The sequence below is a fragment of the Elephantulus edwardii genome, unplaced genomic scaffold, assembly GCF_000299155.1.
Source record: "Elephantulus edwardii isolate Elephantulus edwardi_28Jun2011 unplaced genomic scaffold, EleEdw1.0 scaffold00126, whole genome shotgun sequence".
Taxonomy (NCBI): Eukaryota; Metazoa; Chordata; class Mammalia; order Macroscelidea; family Macroscelididae; genus Elephantulus; species Elephantulus edwardii.
The window spans coordinates 3,948,674-3,967,206 of NW_006399876.1; the positions used below are offsets into that span (position 1 = coordinate 3,948,674).

The 18,533-nt window shown below is 51.0% G+C and overlaps 1 protein-coding gene across 1 annotated transcript in view; it reads left to right on the forward strand.

Annotated features, from left to right (window-relative positions):
- Positions 1-18,533, forward strand: part of SHANK2 (SH3 and multiple ankyrin repeat domains 2) — a 617,206-nt gene that overhangs the window by 73,498 nt on the left and 525,175 nt on the right. The window contains exons 6-7 of the mRNA XM_006893221.1: positions 276-443; positions 11,028-11,144. Coding sequence (XP_006893283.1) covers positions 276-443; positions 11,028-11,144 — 285 coding nt within the window. The remainder of the gene's footprint in view (positions 1-275; positions 444-11,027; positions 11,145-18,533) is intronic.

Below are 18,533 nucleotides of genomic sequence, written 5' to 3' on the forward strand. Positions count from 1 at the left end.
TTCCTCCTGGGCTTCCCAGCTCCATTTGTCTTCTTTCCTGCCCTTTCTTGTCTTCTGGGCTTTCTCCCCGGGCGAATGCTGCCCTTTTCCTCTGAGGAGCAGGCGCCTCTTGGTGTAAATGATCTCTTCCTAGGCTTGTCCATTGATTGGCTGAAAGCCATTCCCCCAAGATCAGAGTTCAGTTCCAGGCCCTGGGTGCCGGGTTATGATGCCAGCTCCCTCATTTGGGGGCACAGTTGAATCCATTACAGATCATACCTGTGTTTTCTCTCCAGACCCTTCTAGAGCTCGGAGCATCACCAGATTACAAGGACAGTTACGGCTTGACCCCGCTGTACCACACGGCCATCGTTGGGGGGGACCCCTACTGCTGTGAGCTCCTGCTCCACGAACACGCCTCCGTGTGCTGCCGGGACGAGAACGGATGGCATGAGATCCACCAGGTGTGGCTGCTCTCCACTCTGCTTCTGCCCCGGTGGCGTCTCCACCCACCTGTCCCTGCGAGGTCGGGCCAGCGTCCAGGCGAGCCCCGTGACACCCCGCCCCACAGCCCCCGAGCCTCTGAAGGGCAGGCTGAGTAACCGACACGTAGGACTAGCAGTGTTCCCACCCAGCCAGGCGTTTTAGACGTCCCTGGGCAACTGGGAAGGTGCTAACTATTGTGTCATATCCCCAAATATATGTAGCTGTCCTGATGCTGGGCTGCTAACTGAAAAGTCAGTGGTTCAAATCCACCAGCAGCTCCAAGGGAGAAGGACGGGGCAGTCTGTTAACGCTAGGATTTGCCAGCCATGGGTTTAGTTTTTTTACTTAAAGGCTGTGGTGGAAACCACCCCCTATTCTCTGGGGTGGAGGTCCCACCTGGGAAGTCGGGCTCTTCGTTATGTCATATGACGAGGGAGGATAGAAGGAGAATTGATGCCTTATCTGTGGTGCTGGAGAAGAGTATTGAATATACCATGGACCGCTAAGAGAACAAACAGGTTCAACCTAGAGAGGGTGAAACCGGGTTGCTCATTGGAGGCAAGGATTCTGAGGCTTCATCTGACTTTGGACAGGTTGCAAGGAGGGACCAGTCCTGGGAGAGGGACGTCATGCTTGGGAGGGTGGAGGGACAGCGCAGGAGAGGAAGACCCTCAGACCCTCGATGAGATGGATTGATTCAGTGACTGGTTAATCCAGTTATGTGTGTTGGAGACAATAAGATTGGCACAGACAGAGCAGGGTTCAGACCTGTTGTAGAATCGCTATGAGTTGCCGGCGACTTGACGGCACATAACAACAACAACGTTGTTTCATGAGGTCGGGTTGACTGTCTAGTTCCCGTTGCTGTGGAGTCCACCACTTGGTCTTGGGCAGGTTTCCTGGGGTCAGATACTCAGAGGTCATCGCCAGGCATTTCTTCTGAGGCACTTTAAGGTGGACTTGATTGTCCAAGATTCTGGTTAGCTGCCACAGGCTCACTCATTTATGCCACCATCTGACCGTGTCAGTGCAGGCGTGGCCTGTCCCTTGCCACCATCTGACCACATGTCAGTGCAGGCGTGGCCTGTCCCTCGTCACCATCTGACCATGTCAGTGCAGGCGTGGCCTGTCCCTCGTCATGTAGAGAACCATGGGGCATAAACAGGGATAGTAGACACCATGTGTAGATGGAGGAGCCAAGGACCACAGGCAGGGGCTGCAGAAGCGGAAGGAGGGAAGGGCCTGCACCCGGAGCCCCCTGGCGGAGAGGTAGCATCCCCTAGAGCCAGCGGTCTGAATTCTGACGTCCATCCTTCTGCACTGAGACAGTAATTCTGCCTGTGATGGCCACCACGTGTGGGCTTTCTGCTCGGGAATTCCAGGGCACCTGGCAGAGGGACAGGCAGGCTGCAGCTTTCCTGCATGACGATTGTTAACTGAAGTCGAGGAGTGATTGCCCTTGTGGGGGGCTAGGAGTCCATCAGACCCCCACCATCCAGGTCACTTATAGAGCAGGCTAGCCAGTGCCCTGGGCAGCACAGGAGGCCAGCGTGATGCCAGCATGTTCAGCGCCTGGCATGTGTTTTCCACACCCGCCATGTATGCAGTGGTGGGCAAGTCAGTGATGGCCAGAGGCCTCCTAGGTCCCTTCATGGGTCAGGACCAGGTGGTGGGGTTAAGGGTTACAGCACTCAGAAACAAGGGACACCATTGCCACCTCAATAGCTGAGAAGATAGGGCTCTGGGAGAGAGGCCACCACAGGGGCCAGGTGGCCAGTGGGGACAACTCTCTCAGAAAGACTGCTCAGGACAGGAATTGGTACTGCAGTCGCTCTCTTCTCCTGCTCTCCATTGGCTGAACGTGGCAGAATCAGCCAATCAGAGTGCCCCATGTGTGGCTTCCAAGCGTGGTTCTGGGCACAGCAAGGAGTGTGGTCCACGGGGGAACAGCCAGGACACCCATCAGGAGATGAAGGGGAAACTCTGGGGAGGAAGGAGGCTTTGGACTGGTCACTCTTATGGCCTGTAGGTAGCAGCGACTTCTGTTTCTGAGGTCACCTGTTGGCTTCTTTCACCCAGCACCCCTAAACACCTGCAATGAGTGAACTGTGGTCCAAGCATGTGCTGGGGTCCAAGCCCTCTACCTTTGGCTGCGCTCATCCTGGGAGGAGGGTTTCCTTGTGCTCACGAGGCCACAGTGGTGTGGGTGGGTCCTAAACCTCATCACCTTCAAGTTGTGGAAAAGGCAGGTGAGGCCTCGACTCACACACGGGGACACAGACACCCCAGGAAGGTAGTTACAGCTGGGACTGAGGACCAGGTGGGACTGAGGACCAGGTGGGACTGAGGACCAGGTGGGACTGAGGACCAGGTGGGACTGAGGACCAGGTGGGACTGAGGACCAGGTGGGCATGGGTCCCGCTGAGCTCCTGATTCACCCGTCTAGCCCCTGAGCTGTGATCTGGGTGTCACAGCAGCACTGGGGCAGTGGACAGGACTGGGGGATGGGGTGAGTGTCTGTACGTGTGTGCGGTACACATCTGTGTGGTGTGTGTATCCTGTATGCATGTCTGCTTGTGTGTGGTACACATCTGGGGTGGGGGTGGGGGTGTATGTCCGTGTAGCCCTGACACACTTGCTGTGAAGCCGGCTCTATGCACAAGCTTGCAGGTCCCCCAGTAGCCCAGTTCTGTCCCTGAGTCTGGCACCTGGACATGGAGTATAGCTGTCCCAGAGCTGCTGGTCACTGTGGTCTTCATGCCACCACAGCACCGCGTTGGGTGTGGCAGCTTTCCCTGGGCCTGTGGCTCCTGGTTCTGGCGTGGCTCCCAGGGACGTCGGCATCCTGGGCAGCTTGAGCTTGGACTTGCTTTGTGCTGTGTCCCTGCCCTCTAGTGGCCAGTCTCTCCTCAAGTCTGGGAGGACCACACATTCCTACAGAGTCCACTGACCACGTGGAACAACCTGAGCCCTGGGTGGACAGTGCCATCTTACGCCCACCTCTTCCCCGTGACTGCCCACCGCCAGCAGCCACTGCCCCAGTGGTGCCTCCTCTCCTCTTTCTCTGTCTTCTGCCCCCTGTGGAAGGGCCGTGGTCATAGCACAATAAAAAGGTCAGCAGTTCACATCCACCGGGAGAAGGATGGGCATTTGCTTTAGAAACATGACGGAGCACTGCAGTGGGTTATGGTTTGTGGGACCCTCCTGGCGGATACCAGTTCTCGACTCCAGGTCTGTGAGGAGTAAGTCTGGCCGCGGGAGGCGGAGCGGCTTGCCAGCTCCCACAGAGCGTACCTCATCAGGTTCACTCCTGATCGAGCCTTGAGGCTTCAGCCAGAAGACAGTTTGATTCTGAATTGGTGGCAGGAGGAGACCCAGGGATAAACGGGCTTCTCTCTGACCCTGTATAGTTCCCGTGCTTGGAGATCCTGCATCTGAGTCTGTCCATCTGTTGTTAGCACCGTGCACACTCAGGCCCCCGTGTCCAGGGTTCCCCTCAGCCCGCTGGCCCTCTATTGATTCTTACGTGTGCAAAAGCTGGACAGGGGATAAGACCAAGAAAGAATTGATGCCTTTGCGTTGTGGTACTGGCCAGGAGAGTAGAACATCTCACGACTGCCGAGGATCAAGGACGTTTGTCCTGGAGCAAGTGCGGCCATGGTGCTCGTCGAGGAAAGGATGGCAAGACTTGGTCTCACAGGCTGTGGGTGTGCTGTCCGGAGGGGCCAGTCCTTGGAAAGTGGACGGTCAGAGGAAGAGAGGACCCTCCGTGGATGGACCGGCGCAGTGAATGTCACCGTGGGTGTGGTGGATGCTGACACCGGATAGGACAGGGCTCCATTCTGTTGTGTGCGAGGTCACCAGCACTCGGAGTCCACTCCAGGTCACCAGACAATGACAGGAGACGCCCTCCCTCTTGCTGTGGTGTTAAGGCTGGGATTTAACACCAGGGTCCAGCAGATGGCAGTAAAGTGCTTGAAGGAAGGTGACCCCACTTTCTTGTTCTACACCGAGTGATTGATTGATGGATTGTGGGGCTCACGCTCGGTGTGACTGGGGTGAGCCTGGGATCTGGGGGCATCAGTGGTACCACCTGCACACACCCACTCCTCACCCAGGAAATGAGAGAGCACATATGGGGTGGGTCCTTGTACTTGTTCTAAAAGCACCTTGGGAATGTGGTTGGGACACCCGAGGGAAATCTGAGGTGCTTGTTTCTCTCACCAACTGCTTTCAAGTTGACTCAGAGTCCTGGCATCACCATGTGTCATTGTGTGGTTGTGCTCTGTGGGGTTTCAACACCAGCCTTTCAGAAGTTCTTCCTTCCTACCCACTTCTGGGTGGACTTGAACCAACAACCTTTCAGGTGGGAACAGAGTGAGAACTGTAGGTGCCTCCCAGGGGCCTGGTGCAGTTGAGGGGAGGTGGTCAGAATCCAAGGCAGTGTCTTGGACTTTGTGTAGTCTGTATTCTGACCTATACGCCGTTTGTCCTTCGCCCTGCACTCCACCCTCCCCAGCTGTCTCCAGACGTGCTGACACCACTCAACCTTTGAGAACCACCGCCAGGCTAGTGTTGCTTCTCCTGTGGACACAGTGGTCACCTGAAGTTTGCAAAGCTGCAAGGCCTCTGGATCAAGCAAGCGCTGCCTTTTAAATAGTTATTGTTTAATTGCAACTCATCCTGAATTTATTTCAGTTCTAAACTTGGAGAAGAGTTTCAAGGTCAATGTAGAGAACCCCATGCCCCCCTTGATCAGAAACAGCATCCCAGTCCCCCCGTCCCTCGTTATAGTAACTCACAGTGTGACTCACAGAAACTCTGCTGACAGAGGAGACCCATTAGGCTCTCCAGGGCTTCCAGCCTTAATGTGCTGCCTCATCTCCTCGGGAACAGCCAGGGGCTTCTAACTGCCAAACATGCACTTGGCAGCTACACATTTGAGCTACTGCACCCCCAGAGCTCCTTCATCACCGGTGGGCCGTCCTGGTACTGGCAGCGCCCACCTGGGCTCTCGGAGGTGGCCTGGGTCCTTCCTGGTCATCAAGACTGGAAGCCTTGCTGGGCTGCGGTGCTGTACACTGTTTCTCGGTGTGGGTTTGTCCTCACACCCCATCATGATCCCAGCTTACGTGTTGCTGGGAGAATGTCATGATCGAGTTGAAGTCGGCTGGCCATTCACTGCCTCCCACCCAGTGGCATGTGACGACCACTCGTCCCGTGCCTGGACATGCACTCCGGCCACCTTCTTGACCACTTGAAGCTTCCCCGCTCTGGTACCCTTTGTCTCTTGGTAGATAGCGTGTCAGTATCGTGTGCGCGTCTCAGTTCTGGATTCCACTCACTTCCTCGTCACCCTGCGCTCATGCCGGCAGCCGTCTCCTGAGTTCTTTTCACTTCACTGTGGTGGTTACTCTGTGGGGACGGTGCATGGCCGGGCGGGGATTCTGGGAACACGGTCGCCATGCGTCAGAGCTGAATCAGCAGCGCCTGACAATAACAGTGGCACAATAGTGGATCATCTCGTCATTTCTTCTACTTTCATTGGCTGGTGTTTGTAGGAAACGCCTTACTCATCCGTGTTTTCACTTACAGCCGTGTGCACTCAGATATTTGCGAGATGATACAATGTGTTTCTATTATCCCAGCTGAGCGACTTCTTGCATCATAGAATATTTTGCCCATAAACTCAAAGCTTGGGTTTGTTCTTCAGTTCTTTCATCATGAGCTGGATATGGTCTTCCCTTTTGATTTTCTAACTCTGAGTCTTTGCACATTTCATTATAATGCTTTGCTTTGTCTTCTCGCACTTCTCTTTGAAATATTCAGTTCAGTTCCCTCATCTCATCATTTCGCTCTTTAACATCTCAACACTGTAGAGCAAGGTTCAGAATCTCTTTGAACATCAATTTTAGTATTTTCTTTTTCTCCTGATGTCTTAAGGATACTTTGTTGCCTTCTTTGTGTATAAGTTTTTTATGCCATCCCATAGCTTGTCCAGTCTTTGGCCATTAGTGTTCACATGCATCAGAAGGAATACACAAGTCCACGGCACTGAAAGGACTCGAGGGGAACTCACATTTCAGGAGGTGGCATATGATCAAGAACCAATTTCGCTGAAGGAAGACATCCAAACTGCTCTCAAGGCATTGGCAAAAAATGAAAGACTGCAAATTGACAGGGTACCCGTGGAGGTGTTTCAGCAAACAGATGCCGCCTCTGACATGCTCACTTGTCTGTGCCATAAAATTTGAAAGACAAGCTACTTAGTCTATCAGCTTGAAAAGATCCTGTATTTTGGTTTTTGTGCTCGTTTCAAACAAAGGTGATCCAACAGAATGTGAGAATGATCAGAAAATGTAATTACAATCATACGCAAATAAAATCTTTGACTATTTTTAAAAATGACTGAAACAGTACATCAGCAGAGAATTGATAGACATTTAAGCTGGGTTCAGCAGAGGCTGGGGAGTGAGGGACATCGTTGTGGACATCAGATGGTTCTTGGCTGGAATCAGAATATTCGATCCCTGTTTGTGTTATTGATTATGCGAAGGCATTCTACTCTGTGGCTCATAACAAATTACGGGTAATATTGAGAAGAATGTTACTCAGAACACTTAATTGTACTCGGGAAAAATCTACACCAACTGAGAGGCAGTCATCTGAACAAAACAGGGAATTGCACGTGGTTTCAAATCAGAAAATGTGTCTGTCAAGGTCATGTCTTCTCCGTACCTATTCAGTCTGTATGCTGAGCAAATCGTTGGAGAAGCTGGGCTCTGTCAAAAAGCGGAAGACCTTCAGTGAGGTGGGCTGACGCCGTGACAGCTTCGGTGGGCTCAGGGTGGAGACAGAGGATGCCTCAGGACTGGGCAGGATGCGAGCTGTTGTTGTGGGTCCGTCTGTGAGTCAGAATCAGCGTGATGACGCCCTAACAGCACCACCAGTGACACTTGGGCCCTTCTTTTCTGACGGTGAGAAACCCACTGCCAAGCCTCTCTGTCCCACTACGTGCAGCCGGTCTGACTGCCACGTTGCTTGCATCCCATCCTTCCTGCCATGTTCCCCTGCCCGTAGCCTGTCTGTCCCACTACGTGCAGCCGGTCTGACTGCCACCTTGCTTGCGTCCCGTCCTTCCTGCCGTGTTCCCCTGCCCGTAGGCGACTTTCTGCTTCTTCACGATGTCCTCGTTCTCAGAAGTACGTCTTCTGTATTTTGGCCATCAGAGATGGAAGGGGAAGAAGAGAATACCAGAAGTGTCCCTTGCAAACACACCTGCATGGCAGAATGAAGATGCTGGGGTTATGGGTATTGTTCGAGTTGTCCTATTTCAGCAGTTTCCCATGTTCTCTTGATTAACCAAGCCCCTCGCTGCTTTGCAGTCATTGCTGACTCACAGCGACCCTGAAGGACAGGGGACCTGCCCAGAGGTTTCCAGGGCTGTGTGTCCTCACGGAAGCAGACATCTTTGTCCCTCGGAGCTACTGGTGGAGTCAAACCGCTGGCCTCGTGGTTAGCAGTCCAGCACGTAATCATTGTGCCACCAGGAGCCTGTATTTAAATATTAAAATCTCAAACTCGTACCATTGAGTCAGCTCATGGCTGACCCTCCAGGGGGCTTCCAGGGGCTCACGGAAGGAGGGCGGCCATCCCCCTGCAGAGCCACTGGTGGCCACAAACCTCTGTGGGTGAGCAGTGCTATTCCTACCGCCTGCGCCCCGGAGTTAGGTGTGGAGAAAGAAGGAAAGAATGGGGACGCAGCCCTTGAATGTGCTCTTCCCGGAACATCTGCTAAGGGTCACGGTTCCTCTTCAGTCTCCGTTTGGGTGTCGTTTGACGGGTGGAGAGAGCGCACCTTCTCAGGATGGGGCTTAGGGCCTCACAGGTGACCACTGACCGAGGAAGAGGATGCACACGTCTCCATGCATTTCTCCATGAATCTGTGGCCTTGAGCTTCTCTTCTTTTTTTAATTTTTTTATTATTTTTGTGTGAGTGTACTGTCAAATCAGATCTGACTGGTACAGGAGGAGATTTTCCCCACTTTCCTGGCAGAGCACCTGGTGGATTCGAACCGTGCGCCTCTGGGATTGTAGTTGCAGCTCCTTGCCACTAGGCCACCAGAGCTCCCCTGAGCTTCTCTTACTGCTGGAGGGACAGTTATACTGAGCGGTGACAGAGCAGCGTGCTGGGGCCCGTCTGTGGAGAGGTAGTGAACCGGCCTTCCCCTTCGGAGGGACAGTGGTCCCAGCCCAGGCTGCTTGGGGAAGGAATGCATGTGGGGTCTAGTCTTCGTGTTCTGAAGCGTCCAGTAGATGCTGCTCAGATGTAGTGTTTTGAGTTGGACTTTATTTTGTAGCTGTGTCAAGGAGCTCGGAGTCCCGCTGGCTGTGGCTCGCATGCACTTCTGTGTCTGTGTGTCTGTCCTGGTCCCTCCTTTGCTATCTCTGTGCTTTTCTCTCTGTGTCTCTATCTTTGTCTGTGTATCTCCCTGCTGTTGCCTCTTTCTTTCTGTTTTAATTTATCTGATTTTCTCTGTGTCTCTCTCACTGAGTGTCTGTTTCTCACTCACCTTAGCCCTTACCTCTCCCCCACACCCTCTCTGTACGTGTTGCTGGCCCCAGCAGCCCCAGGTGATCCCCACACCTTCCAGTCCTGGGCCTTCATGTGTCCACTGGGGTCCGGTGGACCTCCCCACACAATACAGGGCCCACCATAGAGTCAGTGCCCACTCCTAGTGACCCTCACTGAGGTGTTTGACAAGTTCATGGGAGGAGACTGCCCATTTTTCTGCCAAGGAGCAGCTTGTGGGTTTGAACTGTTGATGTTTTGGTTCACAGCTGCATGCTTTATACACTACACTACCAGTGGTATCCACAGCTGGCATCTGTGCTACTCGCTAACGAGCTCACTCCTCAGGGCACACAGCAGCTGTAAACGCGTTTCTCAGTTTTTTCTCCAGCTCGGGCAATTACTAATTTAAATATCCTCCTTGTCTTCTCTCCTCATTATTAATTATCGAGGTGTGGCTCTTTCTCTCGGGCTGTGCAGAGGGGAACAGCACACGTCTCCACGGCCAGGAGCCCCCCAGCCCTGAGGCTGTCCAGCTGCGTCCACACGACCCTGCCCAGCATGGTTTCCTTTACCATGGGGACCCTTCCAGAGGAGCCTGTGGTGGGGCAGGGTGTCTGGAGTGCCCATGAGTCCTGGCCACTTGCTGACTTACCCAGAGGCTGATGGCTGGCTGGCTGGGGTCTTCTGGGGCAGCGCACATGATAGAACGTCATGATGTGGGTGAGGCAGAGCCTGGAGCTGGTGAGGTGCCCGAGTTCTGCAGGATGCGCCCTCACTCTGTGAGCTGGGACATGGTGGACGCCCTTTGAGACATCACCCGTGTGACGCTCCCAGGAGCCCTGAGAGGGTGTGGTTCCTCTTGGCCACACGAGGTGTGTGGTAACAGTTCTACTGCAGCATCGTCCCTGACATAGAGCTGGAGCTGGCTGTCCCCTGAGACCTTGGACTGTCACCCCACAGGCTGACTCTACAGAAGGGCTGGCAAGAGGGGCTCTCCCGCTGTGAACCCTCCCAGCTGTGCCCACACTCTGCAGGTGGTGGGTTCAGCCTTAAAGCCGCAAAGTCAAGGCTGTCCCAGACAATAAGGGGACCCTCCTGTATTTCCCTGCACCCTTCTCAGCCTGCATGTTGAGGCTGGGGCGGGAAGTGGGCTTCTCACAGGCTGGTTCGTGAGTGGGACAGCGAGTCACTGGGTGTGTGGTGCGAATCTGTCTGGGTATCTTGGGTCTCTGATCTGAATGAAAAGGACTTGGGGTCCCAGAGCCCCTTCCATAGCCAAGCTCAGGTCCCCCAGACTTTCCTGAGGGACATGCCCTCCACTCCCAGCTGGGGTCCAGCAGTCAGAAGAAGAATGAAGATTGTGTCCCAGTGACCACGCCCCACTCCATCGGGGTTATTGGTGACATGCTGCCTCACAGTGTGGGGAGTACAGATGTGGGTCAGCATGTCCGTCTTGGGGGACTTTGAGAGTAGAGCCATCCCCGCCGCTCCCCTTCCTGGTGGACATGGGGATCTGAGTGTCCCCTGGTCCTTAGATGCATCTGCCCCCTATTTTGTGAATGAGAAGGACCTCAGGTCACTCCTCTGGAACCACGAGCCTGACCTCATGCTCCTATCAGGAGTGTGACCTCAGGTTACCCCTGTAGGGTGCTGGGTATGATTCCATGTATGGGGTTATGAGTGTGACCTCAGCTGTGACCACACATTAACTTAAGTGGGAATCTTCAAAGATCCTGATTCCCCAACAAAGTGTCGTGACAGGTGTGAGGTTAGGATGTCAGCATGTCTTTGGGTACATAATTCCATCAGTTCCAGGTACTGATGTGTTTGGGGTTTCTGTTTCACACATTTAGCATCTCATAGACATGACCTCACGTGGGCTGTCTTGGGTGGGTTAATGTACGTTCTGACCTTGTCCTAGACAGTGGCTAGGGCTCTTGACTCACAGATGACCTCCACCAACTCACAGATGACCTCTGTCTTGTAGGCCTGCCGATACGGCCACGTCCAGCACCTGGAGCACCTGCTGTTCTACGGGGCGGACATGGGGGCCCAGAACGCCTCGGGGAACACGGCACTGCACATCTGTGCCCTCTACAACCAGGTGAGTGGTGCAGTTCTACCCACACACCTGATGGCACCTGACAGGTGTCCGCTCTGGGGACTTCTGCAGTGATAACGTGCATTTCTCTTGGCAAAAAGGAAGCTGACCTTACAGAGAGCAGAGTCTGGGGCCCAGTGGGGCCCAACTGGAACACACCTGACCCGGACTTGGCAGGAGGTTCCCTGAATTACAAGCTCGCATCCTTGTTCAATATGTACATATGTGACAGACCAAGGGTTCTCAGTGCGTGTCCACCCTCCACAGCTGAGGTCCAAGCACTGCCCATTTGCAGCACCTGGTGACTGTCCCACATGAGACGATGCCAGTTGGGGCCAGAAATGGAGATCACGGCAAACAGATATGATACCCTCCACCAGGTTTCCTCATTACTCTCTTCAGCAAGTAGGCGTTTACTGTCTTCGTTTGTTCTGTTAGGATTTGTGGGGATGGAGTTGATGGAGTTACAGGGTTCATGGATGGACGGGGTGAATAGGGGAGAAGAAGTAGATGGAAATGATGGAGCTTACAGAGCTTACAGAGTAGATGGGGTGATGGGATTAATGAATTGATGGAGTTGTCAGTGTGGATGGGGAAGATGGGTGAATGGACTGGATGAGGTTGAGAGAGTTGATGGGGATATGTGGAGTTGATGCTTCAAACAAGAAATGCAAACAGTATCATTACTATCCTATGCAAGCAAAATATTGCTGAAGATCATTCAGAAATGACTAGAACAGCACATAGATCAAGGACTTCCAGATGTTCAAGCAGGATTTAGAAGAGGCCATGGCACCAGGAATATCATTGCTGAGGTCAGACGGATCCTGGCTGCAAGTAAAGAATACAGAAGGAATGTCTGTGCTTTAGTGACTGTGCAAAGGCATCTGTGGGGATCATCACGAATTCGGTCTACTGTTCCGAAGGAGGGGAATCCAGAGCACTGCACTGTGCTCTTGTGAAGGCTGTACCTCGACCAGGAGGCTGCTGTGTGACTAGAGCAAGGCAACACTACATGGTATAAAATTAGGAAGGGAATGCACCAGGGTTGTAGTCTCTCTCCATACCTAGTCAGTCTGTATGCTGAGCAAATTATTTGAGAAGCTGAACTCTATGAAGAGAAATGTGGCCACAGGATTGGAGGGAGACTCATCAGTAACTTGAATTATCCAAATGACACAGCCTTGCTTGCTGAAAGTATGGTGGATTTGAAGCACTGTTGCGGAAGATCAAAGACTACAGCCTTCAATATGGATTGCATCTCCATGTTAAGAAACAAAGATTCTCAACACTGGGCCAGTAGGCATCCTCATGATGGATTGAAACTGTCAACAACTTCATCTTACTTGGATCCGCAGTTAACACCCTTTGTACTAGAAGCAGAAAATCAGGAGACATTACACTGGGAAAGTGTGCAGTTAGGGACCTCTCCAAATCATTGAGGAGTAATGATGTCAGTTTGAAGACTAAAGTATATCGGACTCAGGCCATGGTCTTTTTAATCACTTGCCATGCATCTGAGGGCTGGACAGTGAATAAGGATGATGGTAAAAGGATTGATGTCTTTGAGCTGTGGTGTTGGAGAAGATTACTGAATATCCCATGTTGTTATGTGCCGTTGAGTCACCTGTGGCTCATAGAGACCCTATGTACAACAGCCCCAAACCCTGCTCTATCCTGTGCCAGTCTCACTGTCTCCAGCATACCTACCCACATTATCCCAGTTACTGAATAAATCCACTTCATAAAGGGTCTTTCTCTCCTGCACTGTTCCTCTACCCTCCCAAGCATGACGTCCCTCTCCAAGGACTGGTCCCTCCTTGCAGCATGTCCAAAATATGTCAGACAAAGCCTCAGAATCCTTGCCTCCAAGCAGCCTGGTTTAATCCTCTCCAGGATGAACCTGTTCATTTTCTTAGCAGTCCATGGTATATTCAACACTCTTCTCCAACACCACAGCTTAAAGGCATCAACTCTCCTTCTATTATCCCTAGTCATTGTCCAACTCTCTGATGCATAGAAAGTGATAGTAAAGACCATGGCCTGTATCAGGTGCACCTTAGTCTCCAGAGAGACACCATTGCTCTTCAGTACTTTGGAGAGGTCCCTAACAGCAGACTTTCCCAACACAATACATTTTTTAATTTCCTGGCTACTCGTGCCAAGAGTGTTGACGGTGGAGCCAAGCAAACTAAAGCTGTGTGCAATCTCAATCTCTTCACCATCCATCCTGATGCTGCCAGTTGGTCCAGTGGTGAGAATCTTTGTCTTCTTGATATTGAGCCTCAATCCATATTGAAGACTACAGTCCTTGACCTTCCATAGCAGGCGCTTCGGGTCCTCCTCAGTTTCAGCAAGCAGGGTTGTGTCATCTGCATAACGCAGATTGTTGATAAATCGTCCACCAATCTTGACCCCACATTTCTCCTCATAGAACCCAGTCTCCTGGATAATCTGTTCTGCATGCAGGTTGAAAAGGTATGGAGATAGGACACATCCGTGGCATACACGCTTCCCAATTTTGAACCATGCAGTGTTTCCTTGCTCTGTTCTGACGACTGCCTCCTGGTCCAAGTATAGGTTTCACATTAGTACGATCAAGTGTTCTGGGATTCCCATTCTTCTCAGAGTCAGCCACATAGACAACCAAACATCCCATAGACAGCCAAAAGAACAAACAAATTTGTCTTGGAGAGGGTGCAGCCGGAGTGGTCTTTGGAGGCAGAGAGACTGAGACTTCACCTCACGTGTTTTAGACATGTTGCTAGAAGGGGTTATTCCTTGGAGAGAGGCATGGTGCTTAGAAATGTGGAGGGTTAGCAAAGGAGAGGAAGACCCTCGACCAGGTAGATTGACATGGTGACTGCCGCAATGGGCTTTAATGTATCGGGAAGTGTGAGGATGGCACTGGACAGGCAGAGTTCAGATTTTTTATTTATAAGAGTCACTATGGGTTATGGGTTATACTCAACTCGATGGCCTAATGACAACATGGAATTAATGGAGTGACTGAGGTTGATGAAGTTAATGGAGTGTATGCAGCTGATGGAGTTAATGGGGTAGATGAGGTTGATGGAGTTGGTGAGCTGAACGGGGTTGTTGATGTGGATGGAGCGAATGGATTGGACGGGCTTGATGGAGTAGAGGGAGTCGACGCAGCAGATGGGGTAGGAAGGGTGGAGGGGATGATGGGATGCGCTTGGTGGAGTTTATGGAGCACACGGATGATGGGGGGATATGGTGCATGAGGTAGATGGTGCGCATGATGTTGATGGAGTTGATAGGGTTGAGTGTCATTGATGGGGTTGGTGATGTGAATGGGCGTGACGTACCTTGTAGCTGTGCTTCTGGGACTGCGTTGCACAGTCACTCATCTCTTCCATAGGATTTTCAAGACTGACCTTTTGGAAACATCACTTGGCCTATTTGCTGAGTGGATTTGAACTTCCAACTTTATGGATAAGAGTTGAGCACTTAACTGCTGAAACTACCCAAGACCTCCTACCATTCCTTGTTAAACGCATGTATTTTAGTTCTCTTTCAGGGAAGCACGAGTATCTGCTCTTGGTATCAGACATGACAGATCCAGGGGGTAGGTTTAGAGAGTTTGGGGATCACTGAGGGATGTGGATTGGTCCCCATGCTCCAGTGAACCCTAAATGGGAGATGACGCTTTACCACCAACTCCTCGTGCCCTGAGCTGCCAGGCTGAAAGAGGCAGGATGTGTGGGCTGCTGGCTCTGCGGGTCAGTGGAGGAGTGACAGGAAGCTGGCTCACGTGAAACAAGTCCAGGGTATGGGCACTTGGGTTCCCTGGTCATCGAGGCTAAGAAAATCCCCGGGCATCCGAAGGTGACTGCTGCAGACCCCACTGCTGGGCATCCTTGTTTTTTTTTGTTTCCTCTTCTCTTCCTCTGGCATCAGAGATCTTCAAGTATGGAAGGTGGTGCGATATGGACTTGATACAGAATACTGAGCAGAATGGTGTGACTGGGGGCTTGTCACCTTGGGTAACAGAAGGGAGATCAAGGATGAGAGTTTCTGCTGTTGACCCCGATTCTCGGCCTTATCCTCTGTCTACCCCATTAGCATTATCTTCCAGGCCAGCCAGTGATTCTGTCCTCTGGCCTCCGGGCTGAAACCCTCAGCTGTATCCTACGTCCGCTTGCTCTTCATCCTCTTCTGCGTCTCCCCCCACCCCACCCCTAACTCAGGCCCTTTCAGCCTCTGAAGCTCCCACTTTGCTTCCAGTTGTTAAATTGTCCTGGATTCTTTGGTCTGAAAAACTTCTATTCACCCTTCAAGACCCAACTCTAATGTCCCGCCCTTGGTCATGTCCTGTTTGGTGACCTGGTGGCCGAGGCACCCTTTCTCTTCTTCTGCAGCCCTTTGCTGGAACTGGCCAGGGTGCACCGCTAAGAGCAGGCCACTGCCACAGCTTCCCTGTCTTTCCTGCTTCTTCCCCTTCGCTTTGACCCGGGTTCCCAGAGACAGGAACCAGCCTCTTTCCGTTTCCCATGTGCCCGGCTCACCATGAAGAGCTTAGGGAAGCCTTTCAGCTGGGTAGAAGGGGTCTTTTGTGGAGTGGACGATTTCCATCTCAGAAGAAGCATGTTGAGGTGTGTGAGCACTAACATCTTCTCAGCGTGAAGGTCTGTTGCTCGGCTGCCTTGTGAAAACACATCAGAGGCTTAACTCCGGTGAAACATCTGGAGCAGCATCTGCCTCTTAATTACCGCCTTCGATGGGGAGAAACAGCTCTTAATTTCCCCCAGTAGATTTTAAGCTTATTTTATCATGGGAGAAAAAAGAAATTGGAAAAACATGTTTTCTGTCAGTTGAAATAATTGTGGGCAAGATGGTCTTTGAAAGTGTTCAGGGTTCTTTTAGTAGAAAAGGTTAAGATATTTAGTAATCTGTTTCCTGAGTTATGGATGGAGAGGAGATTGAAACTATCAACAGCCTCATTTTGCTTGGATCCACAATGAACATGCTTGGTACAAGCAGCCAGGAAATAAGGCGATCATTGCAATGGGAAAATCTGCTGTTAGAGAAATCTCCGTATTATTGAGGAGTTGTGATGTCAGTTGTAGGACTAAGGTGTGTCTGATTCAGGCCATGGTCTTTCTGATTAATAGCTGTAAGGATGACAGAAAAAGAGTTGATGCCTTTGAGCTGTGGTGTTGGAGAAGAGCACTGAACATCCCGTGGACAGTCAAGAAAACAAATAGATATGTCTTGGAGAGGGTGCAGCTGGAATGCTCTTTGGAGGCAAGAATGATGAGGCTTCCCCTGACACATTTTGTACATATTGCCAGGAGGTGCTAGTCCTTGGACTTGATGTTGGGAAGGGTAGAAGGTCAGTGAAGGAGAGGAAGACTCTCAACCAGGTGGATTGACACAGTGACTGCTGCAACGGGCTCTTGTGTGTCAGGAAGTGTGAGGATGGCGCAGGGCAGGACTACGTTCAAATCTTTTGGTCGTAGGGTCGCTATGAGTGGTACTTGACTCAATGGCACCTAACGGCTTTCCGAGTTAAACAGAAATCTCTGGGCTAGACACACGGTGAAACCACTCGCTGAAAGACTGAAGACTCAAGTCCCCCCTGAGGCAGCTTGGAAGAAAGGAACTCAGGTACTGAACACCCCCTAGAACAGAGATTTCGCTGATGAGCCTGGAATCACTGGATAGGAACTGGTTTGGATTTACAGGGTTTGGTTTTGAGTTATAGATGAGTCACATTTTGTCTCAGGTTCACTCCTTCTGTGCAATTTACCACTGAAAACCCACGGGAGGGTCACCTGTGAGTCAGTTCTTATATGATGGTGGTGAGTTACCTTGCAGTGTTTTACTGTCAGGAAAGCTGTAGATCAGAGTTCTGTTCTCTCACCATATCTATTCAGTCAGGATGCTGGGCAAATAACCTGAGGACCTGGACTAGAGGAAGGAGATCAAGGCATCAAGATTGGAGGAAGACTCGTTAGCGACTTGAATATGCAGATGATGCAACCTTGCTTGCTGAGCACAAAGGGGACTTTGAAGCCTAATGTAGGTGACGGACAGACTACACCCAGGACAGATTATACCTCTGCATCAGAAAGCAAATAGCCTCCCAACTGAAGCAACGTTGTGATGAATGGAGAAGAGATTGAAGTCAAGGATTTCGTGGCTCATGGTGTTGTGATGTGTTGTTGAATTGCTTGCAACTCATAGTGACCCTGTGTAAACAACCCTGAAACCTGCTCTATCCTGTGCCAACTCTACCGTCTCTGACACACCTGCCCTCATCACCCCAGTCACTGGATCAATCCATTTTATCAATGGGTTTTCCTCTCTTTCTCTGTCCCTCCAAACTTCCCAAGCATGATGCCCCTCTCCAAGGACTGGTCTCTCCTTACAACATGCCCCAAGTATATCAGATGACGCTTCAGAATCCTTGCCTCCAAGAAGTAGCCCTGTTACACCCTTTTAGAATAGACCTGTTTGCTCAATTGTCAGTACATGGTATATTCAATCCTCTTCTCCAGCACCACAGCTCAAAGGCATCAATTCTCTTTCTGTCATCCCTAGTGACTGTCCAGCTCTCTGACACATAGCGAGCAATTGTGAAGACTATGGCCTGGATCAGGCGCACCTTAGTCTCCAGACTGATGCCGTTGCTCTAGTGACCTCATAAACAACAAATCTTACCCTCTCTTGTACCATGCTCACAGTATCCACCATGTGATAGTAATTATATAATTTTATAATTTCCACATTTTGTTGGATTACCTTTTTTGGGGGGGAATAGGCGCACATATGAATCTCTCCCAATTGGTTAGCCAGAGAGCTGTTTTCCAGATTTCTTGGCACAAGGTCGTGAGCACACCCAAGATTGCTTCTGTGTGTTGAAACTCGTCAGTTGGTAGTCCGTCAGGTCCTGGGGCTGCCTTATTTGCCAGTGCCTGCAGTGCAGCTTGAAATCCTTCCTTTGTTACCTCTGGTTTGTGATCATAGGTTACGTCTGAAATGGTCCAATATTAACCAACTCTTTTTGGTATATGACTGGTGTGTTGTTGTTTTTTTTTTCCTTTCCATGTTCATTTGCTATTTCTTGCACTATTTAATATTTTGGCCCCAGAGAAGTGTAGCATTTGTTGTCAAAAAGAAAACATCTGTTCATATCCTGTGCCCATTTTTCTATTGGATTATTCACCTTTATCTTGTTGTGGTGCTCAAGTATTTTATAAATTCTAGATATAAGTCCCTTATCTGATATGTCATTACCAAATACTTTTTCCCAGTCTGTGGCTTCCCTTTTTCCCATGGTGGAGAAGTTTTTGAATGTGCATAGGGATTTGATTCTTAGAAGATCCCATTCATCTATTTTATCTTCTCCTGATTGTAGGTTTC